Consider the following 17,235-nt stretch of genomic DNA (forward strand, 5'->3'; position numbering starts at 1 on the left):
AGGCTTTTTTACAACGACACAGCCATATGCTCGCTTGACCGAGATATTTATCACGACAAAGAATTCGCAAAAAATTCTTGAGAATAACCATGATGAATAACTTTATTATTATATTTTTGAAATTTACTTTTTTAACAATAATAACACTTGTATACTACTCTACTACTATAAATTATTTTTCGAAACTAACGGCGCATTATCGCGTCACATGTTGACATTAAAAATTCATGTTGCATCGAAGTAAGGCAATAGAAAAATTCTGAAGACTAGATTTGGAATTTCCCAATATAATTTTAAAAGACAAAAAAGCAACTTGATTATTAAGCATTTAACAGGGAATTCACATATTTGCGATATTTTCTCATTTTATTCACAATAGACTAGTATTGAACTTCTATTATGCATTATTGAATTGAGAGAATGGGTTCACTGACTCTTGGTTTTCGATGCTCACACATACTGGTGTAACAGGGAACTACTATGGCGGACAACGAGGATTTATCCGTATCGGTAAGTGATTTTATGTTATACAAGTGCTGTATAGAAATAATATAAAATTTAGTTGACAAGTTACTTTTACACGTGTATAAATTATTCCGAATGTGAATTAAAACTAGAGCGGTTACCGCACCGTAGCGGAACCATGTGACTTCGGCAATATATTGTGGTATATGTCATCCGGGGTCATTTTGAGATATAGACCCAAATAGGAATAGGAATGTGGTCTTATGAGGAGTAGCACCACGGTGGGGAAATTATTTCTATCATATCCTGCACTTTGTTTTTCTTTTTCATTTGGCATGACACTCCTTAAGGAATCTTTGACAGCAAGAACGTATAACACGATACCAATATCAATTAAATAAAACAGAAAATTATATTTTTTTTGATGTATAGTCTTAATTTCCATCCCACTCCACAGACTCCCCTGTCCAAATTTTTTGGCCGGCACCTACTAATTTTGTGGTCGATTCGATTCTTTTAAAAGGTATCAAGATCATGCTGCATTTACATTGGTTCCCCTGTTAAACTAACCACTATTATAAACATTTATCAAATAATATTCTATACATCTAAGGTTGATATTTATTTCCTCCACGGGCTGGGTATAAAGCAACATCGTCATCTCGTCCTGAAGCACCAAAACTACAAGTATCGGATCTGGAATTTCACAAACAGCTTGGAAGGGGAAGTTACGGCATCGTGTATAAAGTAACATTTAAGACACCATACTACGATATAAACGAAGCAGCAGCAAAATGTATTGCAGAAGTTGACATGAAAGAAGAGGCTAAGCTAATGAAGAATATCGATCATCCAAACATCGTCAAGCTTTACGACGTCTTGGATGATCGATTGGCTTCAAAGATCTTGTTACTTGAATACGCGCCAAATGGTACAGTCCGCGACTATCTTACGCAACACCAAGGATCTCAAACCCCCATCAAATTGTTAAAGAAATGGTCAAGAGAGTCTGCCCTAGCTCTACAATATCTTCATCAAAAACGGCTCCTGCATAGAGATGTGAAAGCTTCCAACGCCCTTCTGTTTGAAAGTAATGTATTAAAGCTATCGGACTTTGGACTAGCTAGAGAGATGACCGACTCAGAGACTACTTCTTCCGCCAAAGGCACGTGGCGTTACATGGCGCCTGAAATCCACACAAATGATCACTTCTCCTTCAAGAGTGATATCTACGCGTATGGAATGCTGGTACGGGAGATTGGCACGGGAAAACCTCCGTTTGAAGATCTAGAATTGTCAGCACATGTGGTTTATAAAGTAGCCACAGTACACGCCACGCCAACTATTCCACCGGAATTCCCCGACGCATTGGGAGATCTAATATTTCGATGCTGGAACGCAAACCCAAAATATCGCCCAAGTCTAGAGGAAGCACTGGATGTGATCGATGGTAAGGAAATTATTATTGTTCCAGCTAAATATGTACGTACTGTGTTATGAAAATCGCGTACGCGTTCGACTAATATTTCCATCGTGATAATAAAACGACGGTTCCTGCGTTTTATTTAAAATATCGGATTTTGACAAAACTACATGAGAAGACTTGACTTTTGCACGGAAAGTTTTATAAAGTACATTATAATCGTGTAAAAACAGAATTTTGAAAAATATTGAGGGCGTCCTCCTCAGCTTGTTACAATAAGGCTGTAACCTACTTTGGGTAAACTTTGTCCAACTTTGCCCAAAAATTGTTAGTAAAGTTTTTGCATATTAATTTAACCAGTTGATATTTGCGATTTGACGGTCTTTACATTGTATTAAAATAAAATTACAACATATCATACGCTTATAGGCAAAACGCAATATTTTGATACTTTAGGTTTAGCTGATGCAATGGCATGCCAAAGTGAGACTGCATCGGAGTCAACAAGTTCAGACAACAGCAACAAATGGCGTCTCATCAAGGAATTCGGTAAGAAAGGGGAGACAGAGGGAGAGTTTCGGAAAAATTGTTGTATCGCAGTATGCAACAATTCTGATGTGGTAGTTACCGAATTTCCTAAATGGCAAAAAGACAGGCACCCACCACGACGCGCATACCTATTCAGCCATGACGGTAAGTTCAAGTGCACACTCCGCCCACCAGATGACAAACCAGAGGCATGGATGGTATCTACTCGTGACGTAGCTGTTACATCACATGGCCAAATCGCAATAGTTGATACAGAGTCTCAATACGTGAAACTTTTCAATGAGAAAGGTACGTATCTGCGTATGTTTTCTGTAGGAACAGATGAGAGTCAATCCATTGAGGTACAACCATGGTCCATATCAGTTGCTTCCAATGGTGATATATTGGTGGGTTGTAGGATCAGGAAGGTGATCACCATACATGATGGTGATGATGAAAAGTTGGTCAACACTGTCAATCTCAGCATCCAGCCACATTTCATGGCAACCAATAACAAGCAGTATATCTTTGTGAGTGATTGGGAAGTCAAGAAAGTTCATGCAGTAAACTATGCAGGTGATGTCATCTTCTCATTGGAAAGTTTCACTGTTGATGGGAAACCAGGTAAGCCAGCAGGTCTTACATGTGATGAGGAAAATCACGTATACATCGCTGTAAGTCAGTATGATCCAGCAAACAATCATAGCATTACTAATACTGGGCATATTCACCAGTATTTACCATGGGGTCGGTTCATGCGATGCATCATCACAAATATGTACTTTCCTCGTGGAATCACCTGGTACAATGATATAATTCATGTGGCTAATTTTACCGGTGTATCAATGTATAGCAAAGGGTAAACGCGGCAATATTGATTTACGTGTATTTAAATTTAAATGAGCGACACTTAGCATGAAAATGCAGATACTTGAGTTCATAGATAGTTCACTATCTATGCTAAGTATGTTGAGTAATTTACGAATATTTCTAAGAGGTCGAGGGTTGAGAGCCTCAACTCACAATCACACGATCCCATAAAATAAGCATAATTCACCAGGGCACTTTAGAAGATACAGTCTATTAATTATGACAAAATTCAATAGAAAATAAAAGACATTGCGGAGGAAATATCGATTTTTGAAGCCCAAAGCAAATAGCCAACTTTACGCTAATTTTATAAGAGCAGTTCATAGTGAGTTAAGGCTTTCTGGTTCTGAAACCCTCGAGGTATTGCAGTCTGTTTTGCTTCATGTATTTCCCCACCCATTCATTTTATGGATTGAAACACAGTTTCCGTGAACGCGGTTTAATGCACATTTACTTTAAGTTAATATGTGACCATCCAGCACAACTGAGCCCTGAAGTCGCCAATCATTATTTTTGAGATATTCAACCAAAATATTCTGTTTGAAATTAGCTTCAAAATGATGTATATCATGTCTTATAGTACTTGACATTTAAGTAGTGAAAATCAATAAAACAGTCAATAAATCCTTTGTTTCCTATTGTTTATTGTTAAGTTCAATGGAGCATATCTCAATAGTGGCACTGGAGACATCCGGGCTCAGTTGTGGTGGATGGTCACATATTATTAAATTATTCTGTTGCAACATAATTCCTTTGTCATGTGTGTAGTGGCCAATTCAATATCGCCTGCAAGACGCAAACATTATTATACTGACACAATTTTTGATTTGTTTGCTAGTTTGTTGTTCCTGTTTTTGCGGTCTGAATTGGTGCAGTATTGAGGTGAAATCAATTTCGTGATTGGGTGAGCATGAAATGCAGAATAATAACCCGAGGATACTCTTTCAAGCCACAAAACCAGGAACTTAAAAAATAATCATTTTGATACCACTAAAAAGAGAATACTTTCAGCAATTTAACATCAAAATTATATGGAAATAAATAATTCCAATTATTTTTAAACCATGAGTCATTAGCAGGATCGGAAATCCACTATGAAAGAAAATGTCATGAACGTGCTGAATATCTTCATTCCTTTCCTGGATTTGAATTTAGATTCGCCCACATGTACAGTGGCGTATCTAGGGGTTGTGGCCAAGGATACATAATGCCCCCTTCTTGAAACAATTGCGAAAATCTGCATAATACCACTCACTTGGTTAAAATAATGTTCAGTAAATTTCGGTCTTAAATTGATCTTTTAAATGAGTATTTGTGCTGAAATGCTCGCGAAGCTCGCAAAATTGTGACTTTCATCGCTTGGAGGGGGGCGCTGAATCGCTGAATTGGTCAATGTCGGGGTCCCCTCAAGGTGGCACCCAGGGCATGTGCCTCCCTCTGCAAATCCCTCCTCGTTTCAGCTCGCCTCTAATCCAAGGTATCCGATGCACCCTCACAAGCTGAATGTAGCTCTTGCAACAAACTATGCAAGGCCTGTACTTTTGTGACCCACACTTCCTACTTCACCAACAATATCACTCACACCGGTCTTTCGAAATTCTCCAGGATATCAATTAACTGCAAATCATTTTGTACTTTACTATGTGTTATCATTTTGTAGATTGATATGAGCATAATGAGTGTACATGTTATTTGAAGAAATAATTCATGTTGTATTGAAATGGATAAATGAATGTATTGTTTAATACCAATGCCCAATTTGACCTTTTATAATTTAAATAAGTATGCAGGTTCGGGGTTCAGTAAATTTGCAATGATTTACATGACTAATTACCCTGTAGTAGTACAAAATTGCTCAAAATATTAGAAATGGGTATCACGACAGGGTCAAAAGACCTTTTGTGTTCGTGTGTTGTTGTAGCTATTCGCCGTCGAAGTGACGTAGTCATGGTAGTTAATCGGATTAACTACCATAGCAATAAATGAATACAATTTCGACTATATCGCCTTGCACTACAACGTTCACGCGGTACCATAGATGTCAAAGAAAGGTTTATTACTCGCACCTGTAAGATTAGTATCTTTCAAAAGAGCGGTATTGTATTCAATCTATGTTTGCTGACAGGTGATTAGTGCAATCTGCTTGTAGTGAAGGGCGATCTATTCAAAAATTATATTCATCTATTGCTATGGTAGTTAATCCGATTATGACGTCACTTCGACAGCGAATAGTGATGCGTACCTGCTTGGACGAACCAAAATCTCAAAATGGCCAAAAAGTGAGTTAAGGGTTTCTGGTTCTGAACCCTCGAAACATATTTAGATATTGTGTGTTCTGGTATACATTTTGCTGATTACATTGTGTAAAAGCTATAGTAACGAGCAACTAATCCTCACCATTACCAATGAGATGCACGGTATACTGTTTGAACCAGTCATCCCTTAGAACGAGTCATTTTATTAGAAGAAATGTTAGCCTCATGTATATAAAGGTACACAGATTGACGAAAGTACTTCTTGAATGCTTATCAGTTTTAACATCATGTGTTATTCATATGTAGATGAAATGTAAATGTCATTATATTTTTAAATATAATCAACAAAATAATAATATTATCTGAAAAAAGTATTATTATTATGTATATATTGTTCTGATGTGTAGTAGCTATAGCGATGAGCATTTGATCATTCACCAATAAACTGTCTATCAGTTTTAACATGATATATGTTATTCATATCTCGATGAAATGTTATTGTAATAACGAAGGATAAATAAATCACAAATCAGAACTCTGCAAAGTCGACTTTCTTGAATACCTCTGTATTGACTTCGCCTTAACCCCCCCCCCCCAAATGATGGTATGTCACAGGTAGGTCAAACTATATTTTTTCTGATTCCTTGCAATGAGAGAAAAAATACGATGTTCTTGTTAACCAAATTTGACCACTGTGTTGACCTTTAACCTTGAATATAGCCAACATGCTGGGAATTATTTTTGGTAAATATCTTGAATGTGTCATATGACCATAAAAGGAAGCTAAAAAGTTGGTTTGATAGAGTCCTGGCTGGGGGAGGGGGGGGGGTCATCATTAAATTCCCGTAGATACCTGACTATCATGGCTTGGTAAATCTTGGTCGTGGGTAGCACCGACCTTTATATCAATTCAATTCAATTCAATTCAATTCAATTCAATTCAGTTCAATTAGTACTGTGTGACAATCTGATATGACGCTCTGTTCTGGGCTGACCTCATGCGAGAGTGTAAAAGTACAATAGTTAGTACTGCATAATTCATATGGTTATGTTGACTAATCACTGACATTATCATTTTGAACGATAAAAGAAAATGCTCCCCTAGAACTGTTCATGTATTCACCACCACAATGCGAAATTCACGTTACTCAAATCATCTGGAATTTACTTATTACGAATAGTGACGGCATTGTGCACCTGTTGCTACTGGTTTACACCATAATTTATAATTCAAGCTCAGTAGGATTCTAAGGAAAACACACGTTACTTTTGCCTTTAAACACGATTCAGTAACATTATTTAAAACTTTTCCTTAAGACTCACACACCCCAGCCCACACCCAGTTCCACATACCACACCTATACCGTTCACACACGAACCCCATCCCCCTCACCATCCCCGCACCTTCATTGTCCCACAACTACAACACAGGTTATTTTATTCAAGTTAGAGGTGTTATAATTATAGTTTCCATTTTAAAACCTTCTCCTCAAAGGCTTCTCTGTATTATTATCTTTGCGACGTTTGTTATAGCAAATGTATTCTGATTAAATTCCATTAAGTTCAACAAAATCTGTGTAGGTTTCAAATTTGACCGCTCAGTATACTTTAACCTAAAATTGTCGACATTTTTACACCTATGCGAATCTGATTTAGTACATGCAAAAAGTTGCGTACCACAGGGGGAATCTGTTCGCTCTTGCCCTCCTGCCCCACTGGGGCTGCAGCCTTGGCCTTGGTATCCTTGAGGCCTTTTGCCCTTGTAAGGTCAACTCCTAAGCAAATATTATGTGTCCAGAACGTTCTTTACTCTGATACCAGACAAAAAGAATTGAAGTGAAGTTATCTCCTGTTGGAAGCAACCACACTGCGGTTATTGATAGTATAATGTAAAAGAAGACTATTTTGGTTAGAATAGATTCTTGGTTGTTACATATTAATTTTCATTAACACTAATGTTAGCATATCTAAGGAATATCAATATCAGCGATTGGTTTGCTTAAATTTTTATGATTATATGACGACTATAATAATAATAATAATAATAATAATAATAATAATAATAATAATAATAATAATAATAATAAATAACAATAATAATAATAATAATAATAATAATAATGATAATATTAATAATAATAATAATAATAAAAATAATAATAATAATAATAATAATAATAACAACAATAACACTATAACTACGACTACTACTACTACTACTAATAATAATAATAATAATAATGATAATAATAACACCTAGTAATAGTAGGCCCACTACTAATAATAAGGGTATGATAATAGTGATAATAATAAATTATTTTTTCGAAACTTTGATCGCCGGCGTCACATGTATTATATAAATATTACAAATTTCTGTTGCGTCGAAGGTATGCAATAGGAAAATTCTTACTACTTTTGGGATTTTTCCGATATAATTTTAAACAAAAATGCAACTTGTGTGTTAGCATTGTAAAGATGACAAGTATTGAACTAGTTTTGAGTTTCATTGATCGAGTGAATGGGTTCAATGATTTTGAGTGTTCGATGCTCATACATTACTGGCATAGGCCAACAGGTAAAGGAACTAATATGGCAGACAACGAGGGCTTATCCTTATCGGTAAGTGATTGTGTACCAGTATATGTTTTTAAAGTGGGGTAAAGAAATACACGTATTATAAACTAGATTTCGTTGATAAGTGGACGTAGTTGACAGTTGTGTATGGACTGAATTTAAGCTAATCTGAATGTGCCTTAAAGAATGTAATTATTGAAAAGAATGTATAAATTTAACATAATGCTTGGGTCTTCCTATCATGTCCGTCATATTATTTTCATTAACATGAGACTACCGGTCGATATAGGGGGCTCTCTATCATGTCCGTGAGTATTTTTTTACATTAACATGAGACCACCGGGCGATATAGGGGTCTTCTATCATGTCCATGAGCATATTTTTTCATTAACATGAGACTGCCGGGCGATATAGGGGGTCTTCTATCATGTCCATTAGTATATTTTTTCATTAACATGAGACTACCGGTCAATATAGGGGGTCTTCCCATCATGTCCGTTATATTATTTTCATTAACATGAGACTACCGGTCGATATAGGGGTCTTTCTATCATGTCCGTGAGTATTTTTTTATTAACATGAGACTACCGGGCGATATAGGGGGTCTTCTATCATGTCCGAGAGTACATTTTTTCATTAACATGAAACTACCGGTCGATATATGGGGGGCTTTCTATCATGTCCGTGATATTGTTTTCATTAACATGAGACTACCGGTCGACATAGGGGGTCTTCCTATCATATCCGTGATATTTATTTCATAGACATGAGACTACCGGGCGATATAGGGGGTCTTCTGTCATGTCCATGAGTATATTTTTTCATTAACATGAGACTACCGGTCGATATAGGGGGTCTTCCTATCATGTCCATGAGTATATTTTTTCATTAACATGAGACTACCGGTCGATATCGGGGGTCTTCCTGTCATGTCCGTCATATTATTTTTCATTAACATGAAACTACCGGTCGATATAGGGGGCTCTCTATCATGTCCGTGAGTATTTTTTACATTAACATGAGACTACCGGGCGATATAGGGGGTCTGCGAAATATATCGGCATCCCGAGGGAACCAAATTTGAGTGACTCTTGGTAATTTTGATAAAAACGATAGAATAGGAGCTCAACATTACAAATCTGTTCAGAAAATGTTCCGAATCGAATGTGCATGGGTAATAGGCACTCGGAAAAATATCATGGCCGGAACTGGGGGAATTTCAAACGGCTCGCCAAAATCGCTTGCCCCCCCTCGGCCCGCTAAAAATCACTTGCCCGCCCCGCTCGGCCCGACAAAAAATCTTTGCCCCCCCCCCCCTGAACATGCCAAATTTTTGGGATCCCAAATTGCAAACCCTAAATGGTCTAGATGTATGTTGCGAGCGCAGCGAGCAGGAAAATGTGCATTATATTTAAGCGTTTCTGTACTGTTTTCCTAAGCCTTTTTATAGCGTTTTATTAAAAAGGCGCCCCATGAATGCGTGCCAAAAATCGCTTGCCACCTTAAAAAAAAAAAAAAAATTGCTTGCCCCCCCTTTCGGCTCGCCAAAATTTCTTGCCCCCCCAATTTTACCCCTCCCCAGGGCTCATAATTATTGCACAGCCCCTAAAGGGTGCCTGCTCTCTCCCCCTTGGTAGGTCTATCAGTGCAAATGTGTTTTGGAGCATATTATTTAAAAGGTACGCCATGAATCATGTACCTAAAATCGCTTCCAACACCCCCACCACCCTCCCCCCCACCCCTGGCGTGCAAAAATCCTCCTCCCTTTCGGCTGGCCAAAAAAGGCACAAGCGGTAACGATAGTCCAGATCAGGATAGTGCATAATGAATTTGGTAGCTCGTCTCTGGACACCGTCCAGTCACTCAACATTGTGTCTGGAGTCACTCAAGATCACTCCTGATCAGGACAAGATACAGGGCTTTGGTGACTTTCACAGGTGCATTAAAACCTAGAGTGCGCTTAATTAGGCCCAATTTTATATGCACTTTTGATTACATTGTTAATATGAGTATTCTAGGCTTGTTTTGAAGATATTTCAATTCCAAGATCTTAATTGGATTTAACAGAACTAAGTTTAATGCTGTTCATGAAATAGTCAAAATGAAATGGTTTTCGTTTTCTGGTGACCGAAATAACTTGACACTTGGAGGGATGAAAATTTAACTCCCAGGTGCTGCTCCAATCAACAAGCGCATTGAGATCATTCTGGAGCAATTGGCAATCATCAAAACTGTCAATATTCAAAAAACATTTAGCATCATCAGCAAACAGGGCAAGACTGGACAACACAAAGAGGAGGGGTCCCAAGATGGATCCCTGCGAGACACCAGGAACCACAGGCAGCCAGTCAGTGTATACACGTTTTAAAAATATTAGATAATATCAAGCATCTGAAAAGTTCAAATGTTTCATTCTTCTCTATAGGTTGAAGACGAAGTGTCACGTTCTTCTCCTGCAACATCGGGAATGACATTTTCAGATCTAAATTTTCATGAAAAGCTTGGAAGAGGCAGTTTTGGTATAGTGTATAAGGTAACATTTAAAAAGCCGTTCTTGAATGTAAAGGTAGGAGCAGCAAAAAGCATTGCAGAAGAAGACTTAAAAGAAGAAGCTTTGCTCATGAAAATTCTCGATCATCCAAACATTGTCAAGCTTTACGGCGTCTTGGATGGTCACATGGGCACAAAGATCTTGTTACTTGAATACGCGCCAAATGGTACAGTCCGCGACTATCTTACTCAACACGAAGGATCTGAAATCTCCGTCAAATTGTTGAAGAAATGGGCCCGAGAGTCCGCCCTAGGGCTACAATATCTGCACCAAAAACGGCTCCTGCATAGAGACGTGAAGGCCTCCAATTCCCTTGTCTTTGAAGACAATGTCTTAAAACTATCTGACTTTGGGCTAGCAAGAGAAATGACTGACTCAGAGACTACGTCGACCGCGAAAGGCACGTGGCGTTACATGGCACCTGAAATCCACAAAGATGACCACTTCTCCTTCAAGACTGACATCTATGCGTATGGAATGCTGGTGCTGGAGATAGGCACAGGAAAGCCTCCATTTGATGGAATGGAACCTCTGCAAGTAGTATTCCGTGTAGGTGGAGAAAACTTGAAGCCGACTATTCCAGCGGATTTCCCTAAAGCACTGGGAGTTCTCATATGGCGTTGTTGGAATGCAAACCCAAAATATCGCCCAAGTCTAGCAGAAGCACTGGAGGTGATTGATGGTAAGGAATTGTTGTTGTTGTTATTGCTCAATACAGTTTTTGTTAATGTTGTAGTTATGTCAGGCAGTGTAACCGCTTAATATCGTGGAACTGTCAAAGATTTGTCTGCTTCTTCCAATTTTTTTCGTCAAGCCCATTTTTAAACTACCACTAGTGCCAGATGCATCGACCTAATTTGGCATTAGATTTCACATACAAGTCAAAATATAACGAAAGGAAACCTGATTTGATCATTTTAAAGCAGCTGTGCACAAGTACCATAACCTCTTAAATTCTCGCGCAAGACATATGAAAGTAAATACAGATTTGGTGTAACAAACATGGAGAAAATCACAAAAAGTGACTTTTGGCAATTTTGGTTGTTGTTGATAGTCCTTAGTAACAGTAATACTCGGGGAGCTAGGACCACTTTCTGTGCACCCCCCCACAGGACCAAACCAAACCAAATTTTTTAGGTTCCTAAGATGACCCTAAAACATAATCAGGATGTTCCCAAAAATATAAACTGGCCCCAAGGGGAGTAAAAGGTCATCGAACTTTGCATAGGGTCAAAATTTCAAACTTGCTCAAATTGTGTTGAAAACCATTCCAATGTATACCCCAGGTCACAAGGATTCAGGAAACGCATTGTTCTTGAGTTATAACCAAAAAGGTCAAAGGTCACGTTTTTGCCTCTATGGGGGTCGAAAACATCAAAGTGCTCCGATTTTGCCAAAAGAGGTATCAAAATGTTCGTTTTGATGAAACAAATCAAATAAGGATATGATTGCACCATCTTGGATGTTTCGTTACCCAGCTAACACAGCAGAATAGGTCAAGGTCAATATGCCTCAATGGTAGGGCCTACTGTACTCTACTGTACTGTACTGTAATGTACTGCACTGTACTGTATGTACTGCACTGTACTGTACTGTACTGTACTGTGCCATGATTATTGGCACCGTGCCAGCATTTACTACTGTGGTAATCATGACTATTCAATTCCATTATGTTCCAGAAATTTGTACACAATACTAGAAATAAATTTATTGTTCACTGTAAAGGGCATATCTATTGCAAAACAAGTTTAACTCCATTCGAAGAGAATAATTATTACATTGCAAGTTGACACTCGTTGCAATTTTTGTATTCGTATTTCTTTTCAAAAAAAGAGAAACTGTGTTGGTAAAATGCGGTCCACCCCCGTTCGAAGCAAAATTGATTTTCAAGGCAGCGGGCTGATGACGTAAATAAATGAAGAAGACACTATAGGGGACAGTGGGGTAATTCCGAACACATTTTCATTTAAGCCTATTACTACACCATACTTATATCAAGAGTGGGATTACCCGCCGTTCCCCTATGTTCACGATAACACATGAGCCAAGAGCTCCTTTCATGTTCATTCATGTATAAATGCGCGACCTTCAATGGTAACAAATGGTTAGCTACCAGTCCATTGAAATTGTTTATTTGCATAATAAATACAATATTGATCACGCATAACGTTTTAAACAAAACCATTCATTTCATTCGTTGAATCTAATGCATAGACTCCAATTATTTTAATGCTATAGGTTTAGCGGATGAACCAGTGACATTCCAAAAACAAGCCAGCGATACTGCATCTGCGTCAGTAAGTTCACACAGCAGCAATAATTGGCGTCTCATCAGGGAATTTGGCAAGGAAGGTGAAGCAGAAGGAGAGTTTCTGCAAAATGGCGGAATCGGGGTATGCAACAATTCCGATGTGGTAGTTACCGACTTTCCTAATTGGGAAGAAGACAAGCACCCACCACGACGGGCATACGTATTCAGCCATGGCGGTAAGTTCAAGTACACGCTCCATCCACCAGATGACAAACCTGAGGCACGGATGATATCTCCTCAAGACGTAGCTATTACATCACGAAGTGAAATCGCAATAGCAGATACAGAGTCTCAATACGTGAAAATTTTCAATGAGAAAGGTACGTATCTGCGAATGTTCTCTGTGCTATCAGATGAGAATCAGACCACTATGGTACAACCATTCTCCATATCAGTTGCGTCCAATGGTGATATATTGGTGAGTTGTGTGACAAGAAAGTTGATCACCATACATGATGCAGATGATGGACGGTTGATCAGCACTGTCAAGCTCAACATCAAGCCACATTACATGACAACCAATAACAATCAGCAGATCTTTGTGTGTGATTGGGCGGTCAAGAAGGTCCACGCAGTAAACTATGCAGGTGATGTCATCTTCTCATTGGAAAGTTTCACTGTTGATGGGAAACCAGGTATGCCAGCAGGAATTACATGTGATGAGGAATATCACATATACATCGCTGTAATGCACTTTAATCCAGCAGACAATGATTGCCCCTTTGCTAATACTGGACACATTCACCAGTATTCACATTGGGGTAGGTTCATTAGGTGTATCATTACAAATATGTACTCTCCTCGTGGAGTCACCTGGCACAATGATACGATCTATGTAGCCAATGCCAGGTGTGTATCCATGTATAGACGAATCCAACGAGCAAAGTCATGGTCAGGATTTTAATAAATAGTAAGCACTAGACAATAAGCTGCTGACCGCGAAGCATGGGTGATCGCTAGTTTATTATAATTATTTTTCAAACAATTTCAAATTTTGATGACCTTTTTGAGAAGCTTGTATCTGTATCAACTGTTGCCCATCTTAAGGAGAGACCCTTTTTTGGTAAATGTTTTCCCAGTCTCATGAAGGACCCCATACCATGATCCTCTTTTTGGTGTGATTTTTCTCACCAAAAGACCCCCAGTTTGGAACTGGTACGTGTTGGCACATCAAAGTCACTTCCAAAGGCGACTGTCCCTTCCCTCGGTGGTTGGGTGGCAGGGTTCCACTAAAAGGAAAGTTATTTCAGACTATTTTAGAATTTATCTGGACATTAACATAAAGAAATTGCTTCTTTCATGGAAAGACTCATTCTTTTCTCGAAAATGACGACTGCTCTTAGGGAAAATACATAGTTTTTTCATTGAATTTTCGAATTTTAGGTTTCTTTTTCAGGTTGAGATTTCCGTGTTTTGTGCTAACGTAATGAATCTCAAGTCTAAAATATTTCATATCACACTTTTGTTATGTTTATCTCTTTCATTTGATTTAATTACTTTCTTATATACATCGGATGCTGAGAAACACATTGAAAGCAATATGTGACCTGTTCTGACAAAAACCAAGAAAAAGAAATAATAAATCAGTTTGATGCAATTTACCAAACATGTATATTAGAAATACATAGAATAAATGAACTCCTGATTGTATAATTGATGAAGTTAACAGCTATTTCTAAAAGATAAATCCACTTTTTCTAGAATTCCATGTACACCGCCACCAAAAACTCTTTTTCATTGTACCGATGTTTAAATTAAGTATCTTTGAAAGTGCCTATCTCAAAAATAGGATCGGGTTTTGTAGGAATGGGCCACATAGCATTTCATTGATGTTTGCATTGAGCGCAATTTAATTAGCTTTAATATAGCCTATAAAAGCTCATTAAGACAAATTGGTCAATAGAAGTGGACTGATTTGTCGTCATGGGTGAAGTAAAGACGTACTAGATGTATTAAGAGTTTGAAGGAGCACCCAGTTGGTGAAATTTAGAAATGGTTCAATCCTGGACCCTCCATTGCAGTTGGTAGTGTTTGCATTTACCGTTTATGTAGAAAGGATGAGAGACACGAGACCTTCGATTACGGTTGGAAGTGTTTGTATTTACCTTTCCGTTTATGTAGAAAGGGTGAGAGAAAGTGTAGATATGAAGGAAAATTATGGGCTTTTAAGTTCAATTTCCTCCTGTTATTAATTGACGCACCCATCATCGAACTAAGGGTAAAAACAAAATATCATGTAGTAGTGATTGATTGATTTAGACTCTATAGCTTACAGGTATATTTTGTGGACCAAATAATCTTGTATATGTTATGTAGTAGCTATATTGATGAGCCCCTGATCTCTCACCAATGAGCGCGTCGTATCATAATTTATGCCATAGAACAATTCATTTCATTGGCATAATATCATAAGACCATTCTTGTATCTTTTATGCTAGTAACTGTTAGTTCATTACCACTAATCGCCTATCACACAGTTTTCAATGGAAATATGCATAATTTCGGGCGAAATATTATCATATTTAAAACTCAGTGATTTAGATGCCAAATGATTAAAAAGTAATTATAAACTCAACATAGTTTGACCTGAGACTTTTTTTGAATATTTCTTGTAAATACCTTTTAGCATTGAAATCGTAACGCTCTTCCTTTTAAATGGCAGTCCGCCCTCGAATCTGAACGTTACAATTAGGTAGGGCGTATATTTACAATAAACCAATGCAGTGAGGATGAATTTTGGTAATAAATATTTGAACAAAATTGTCATATAATGAGAGAAAATATACCATTTCATAGCATCAAACTCCAAAATGTACTTTTTTGCTATATAGCTTGATAAATTTCAGTGATTTTAAAACAGCCTTTTCAGATGGCCGACAAACAAGTAGTTCCTCTTCGTATTTCCATAATTATATTATTGGTATATAACCTATAGTGATGAGCACCTGATCACTCATCAGATAGAACGATTCATTTCATTGACAGAATATCATAAAAACGTGTGAGTGCTTGTATATTCTATGCTCATTTCATTGTGTAGTATCTGTAGTGATGAGCGCCTGATGAATCACCAATGAAGTGCCTCGTATCATAGTGTATGGCATTAGATAGAACGATACGTTTTATTGGTAGAATATCATAAAACCTTTATTAAGTTCTTGTATATTGTATGTTGATTACATTGTGAAGTAGTTATAGTGAGTACCTTATCAGTAATGAGCTGCATCGTAGCATTTTATTGACTTTATGGCATCTAATAGAACGGTTAATTTCATTGGCAAAATATCATTTTGGCAGATATTCTAGACTCTATTATAGTGTATAAAATGTACTCAGATTAAAAGTACTATCGCATGCGTATCAGATAACATGATATGTATATGAAATGTAAAGAAGGGTAAATAAATCTCAAATCAGTACTTGGATCTGATTGATGCAAAGTTAATGTCATACCGATGACGTGATTTCCTCAGTCTGTATATTGATCTATTAAATTATCCGATTAAATATTTAAACATTCGGTTTGATTTTCCCTGACTTTTCTCTAGTCCGAAGGGTCGCTAGTCCAAAGGTTCTCTAGTCTGAAGGGTCCCTAGTCCGAAAACCAAATTAAGTTCGCCAATCCGAACGTTCTATAGTCCGAATATAGAATAAAGGTTAGGGTTAGGGTTTGCGAGCTTTATTCTATGTTCGGACTAGAGAACCGTATTATTATTCGGGCTAATAACCCCTCGGACTATAGAACCAGATGAATTTGCCGATTACAGTTTGGAATTTATCGTATTCGGTAACATTTCCTTAAAAATATAGATTTTCTGCTAAATGTTAACTTTTAATAGTATTAGATGTTTATATTCCCTTTTAATTTTAATGGCACCACTTGACTTATCCTGACCCACCATGACACCCATTAACCCAACATGACACCACTTCATTCACCTTAATATCCCTTGACCCACCAGGACCCCGTGACCCCGACACCCTTTGACCCACTATGACAATCGACATCGTTTGACACAGCCTGCCACCCATTGACCCAATATGACACCCCTTGACACACCATAACAGTCGACACCCGTTAATCTATCATGACACCCCTTGACCCTCCTGAACTCCCTTTCGTGGCACTTGAGTACCAAGGATCCAAAATCAAAATGACAAACAATTCTCTTTTCAAGCGAATTTGATCAATTACTGATATTCTCAAATTGACGTAAAAGTGACGTATATTTTATCGCTTCAGCACTGGAGAAATGGG

The 17,235-nt window shown here is 37.7% G+C and overlaps 2 protein-coding genes across 2 annotated transcripts; both read left to right on the forward strand.

Moving 5' to 3' along the window:
- Window positions 1-480: 480 nt before the first annotated feature.
- LOC140169486 (uncharacterized) lies at window positions 481-3,379 on the forward strand. Its single transcript, XM_072192748.1, has 3 exons — window positions 481-510; window positions 1,180-1,915; window positions 2,345-3,379. Exons 1-3 carry the CDS (start codon window positions 481-483, stop codon window positions 3,277-3,279), a joined length of 1,701 nt encoding a protein of 566 aa, XP_072048849.1. The 3' UTR covers window positions 3,280-3,379.
- A 4,748-nt stretch (window positions 3,380-8,127) lies between these two features.
- LOC140170286 (uncharacterized) lies at window positions 8,128-14,315 on the forward strand. The gene is made up of 3 exons (XM_072193655.1): window positions 8,128-8,160; window positions 10,541-11,348; window positions 12,905-14,315. Exons 1-3 carry the CDS (start codon window positions 8,131-8,133, stop codon window positions 13,879-13,881), a joined length of 1,815 nt encoding a protein of 604 aa, XP_072049756.1. The 5' UTR covers window positions 8,128-8,130; the 3' UTR covers window positions 13,882-14,315.
- Window positions 14,316-17,235: the final 2,920 nt, after the last annotated feature.

Source organism: Amphiura filiformis, chromosome 14 (genome assembly GCF_039555335.1).
Source record: "Amphiura filiformis chromosome 14, Afil_fr2py, whole genome shotgun sequence".
Lineage (NCBI taxonomy): Eukaryota > Metazoa > Echinodermata > Ophiuroidea > Amphilepidida > Amphiuridae > Amphiura > Amphiura filiformis.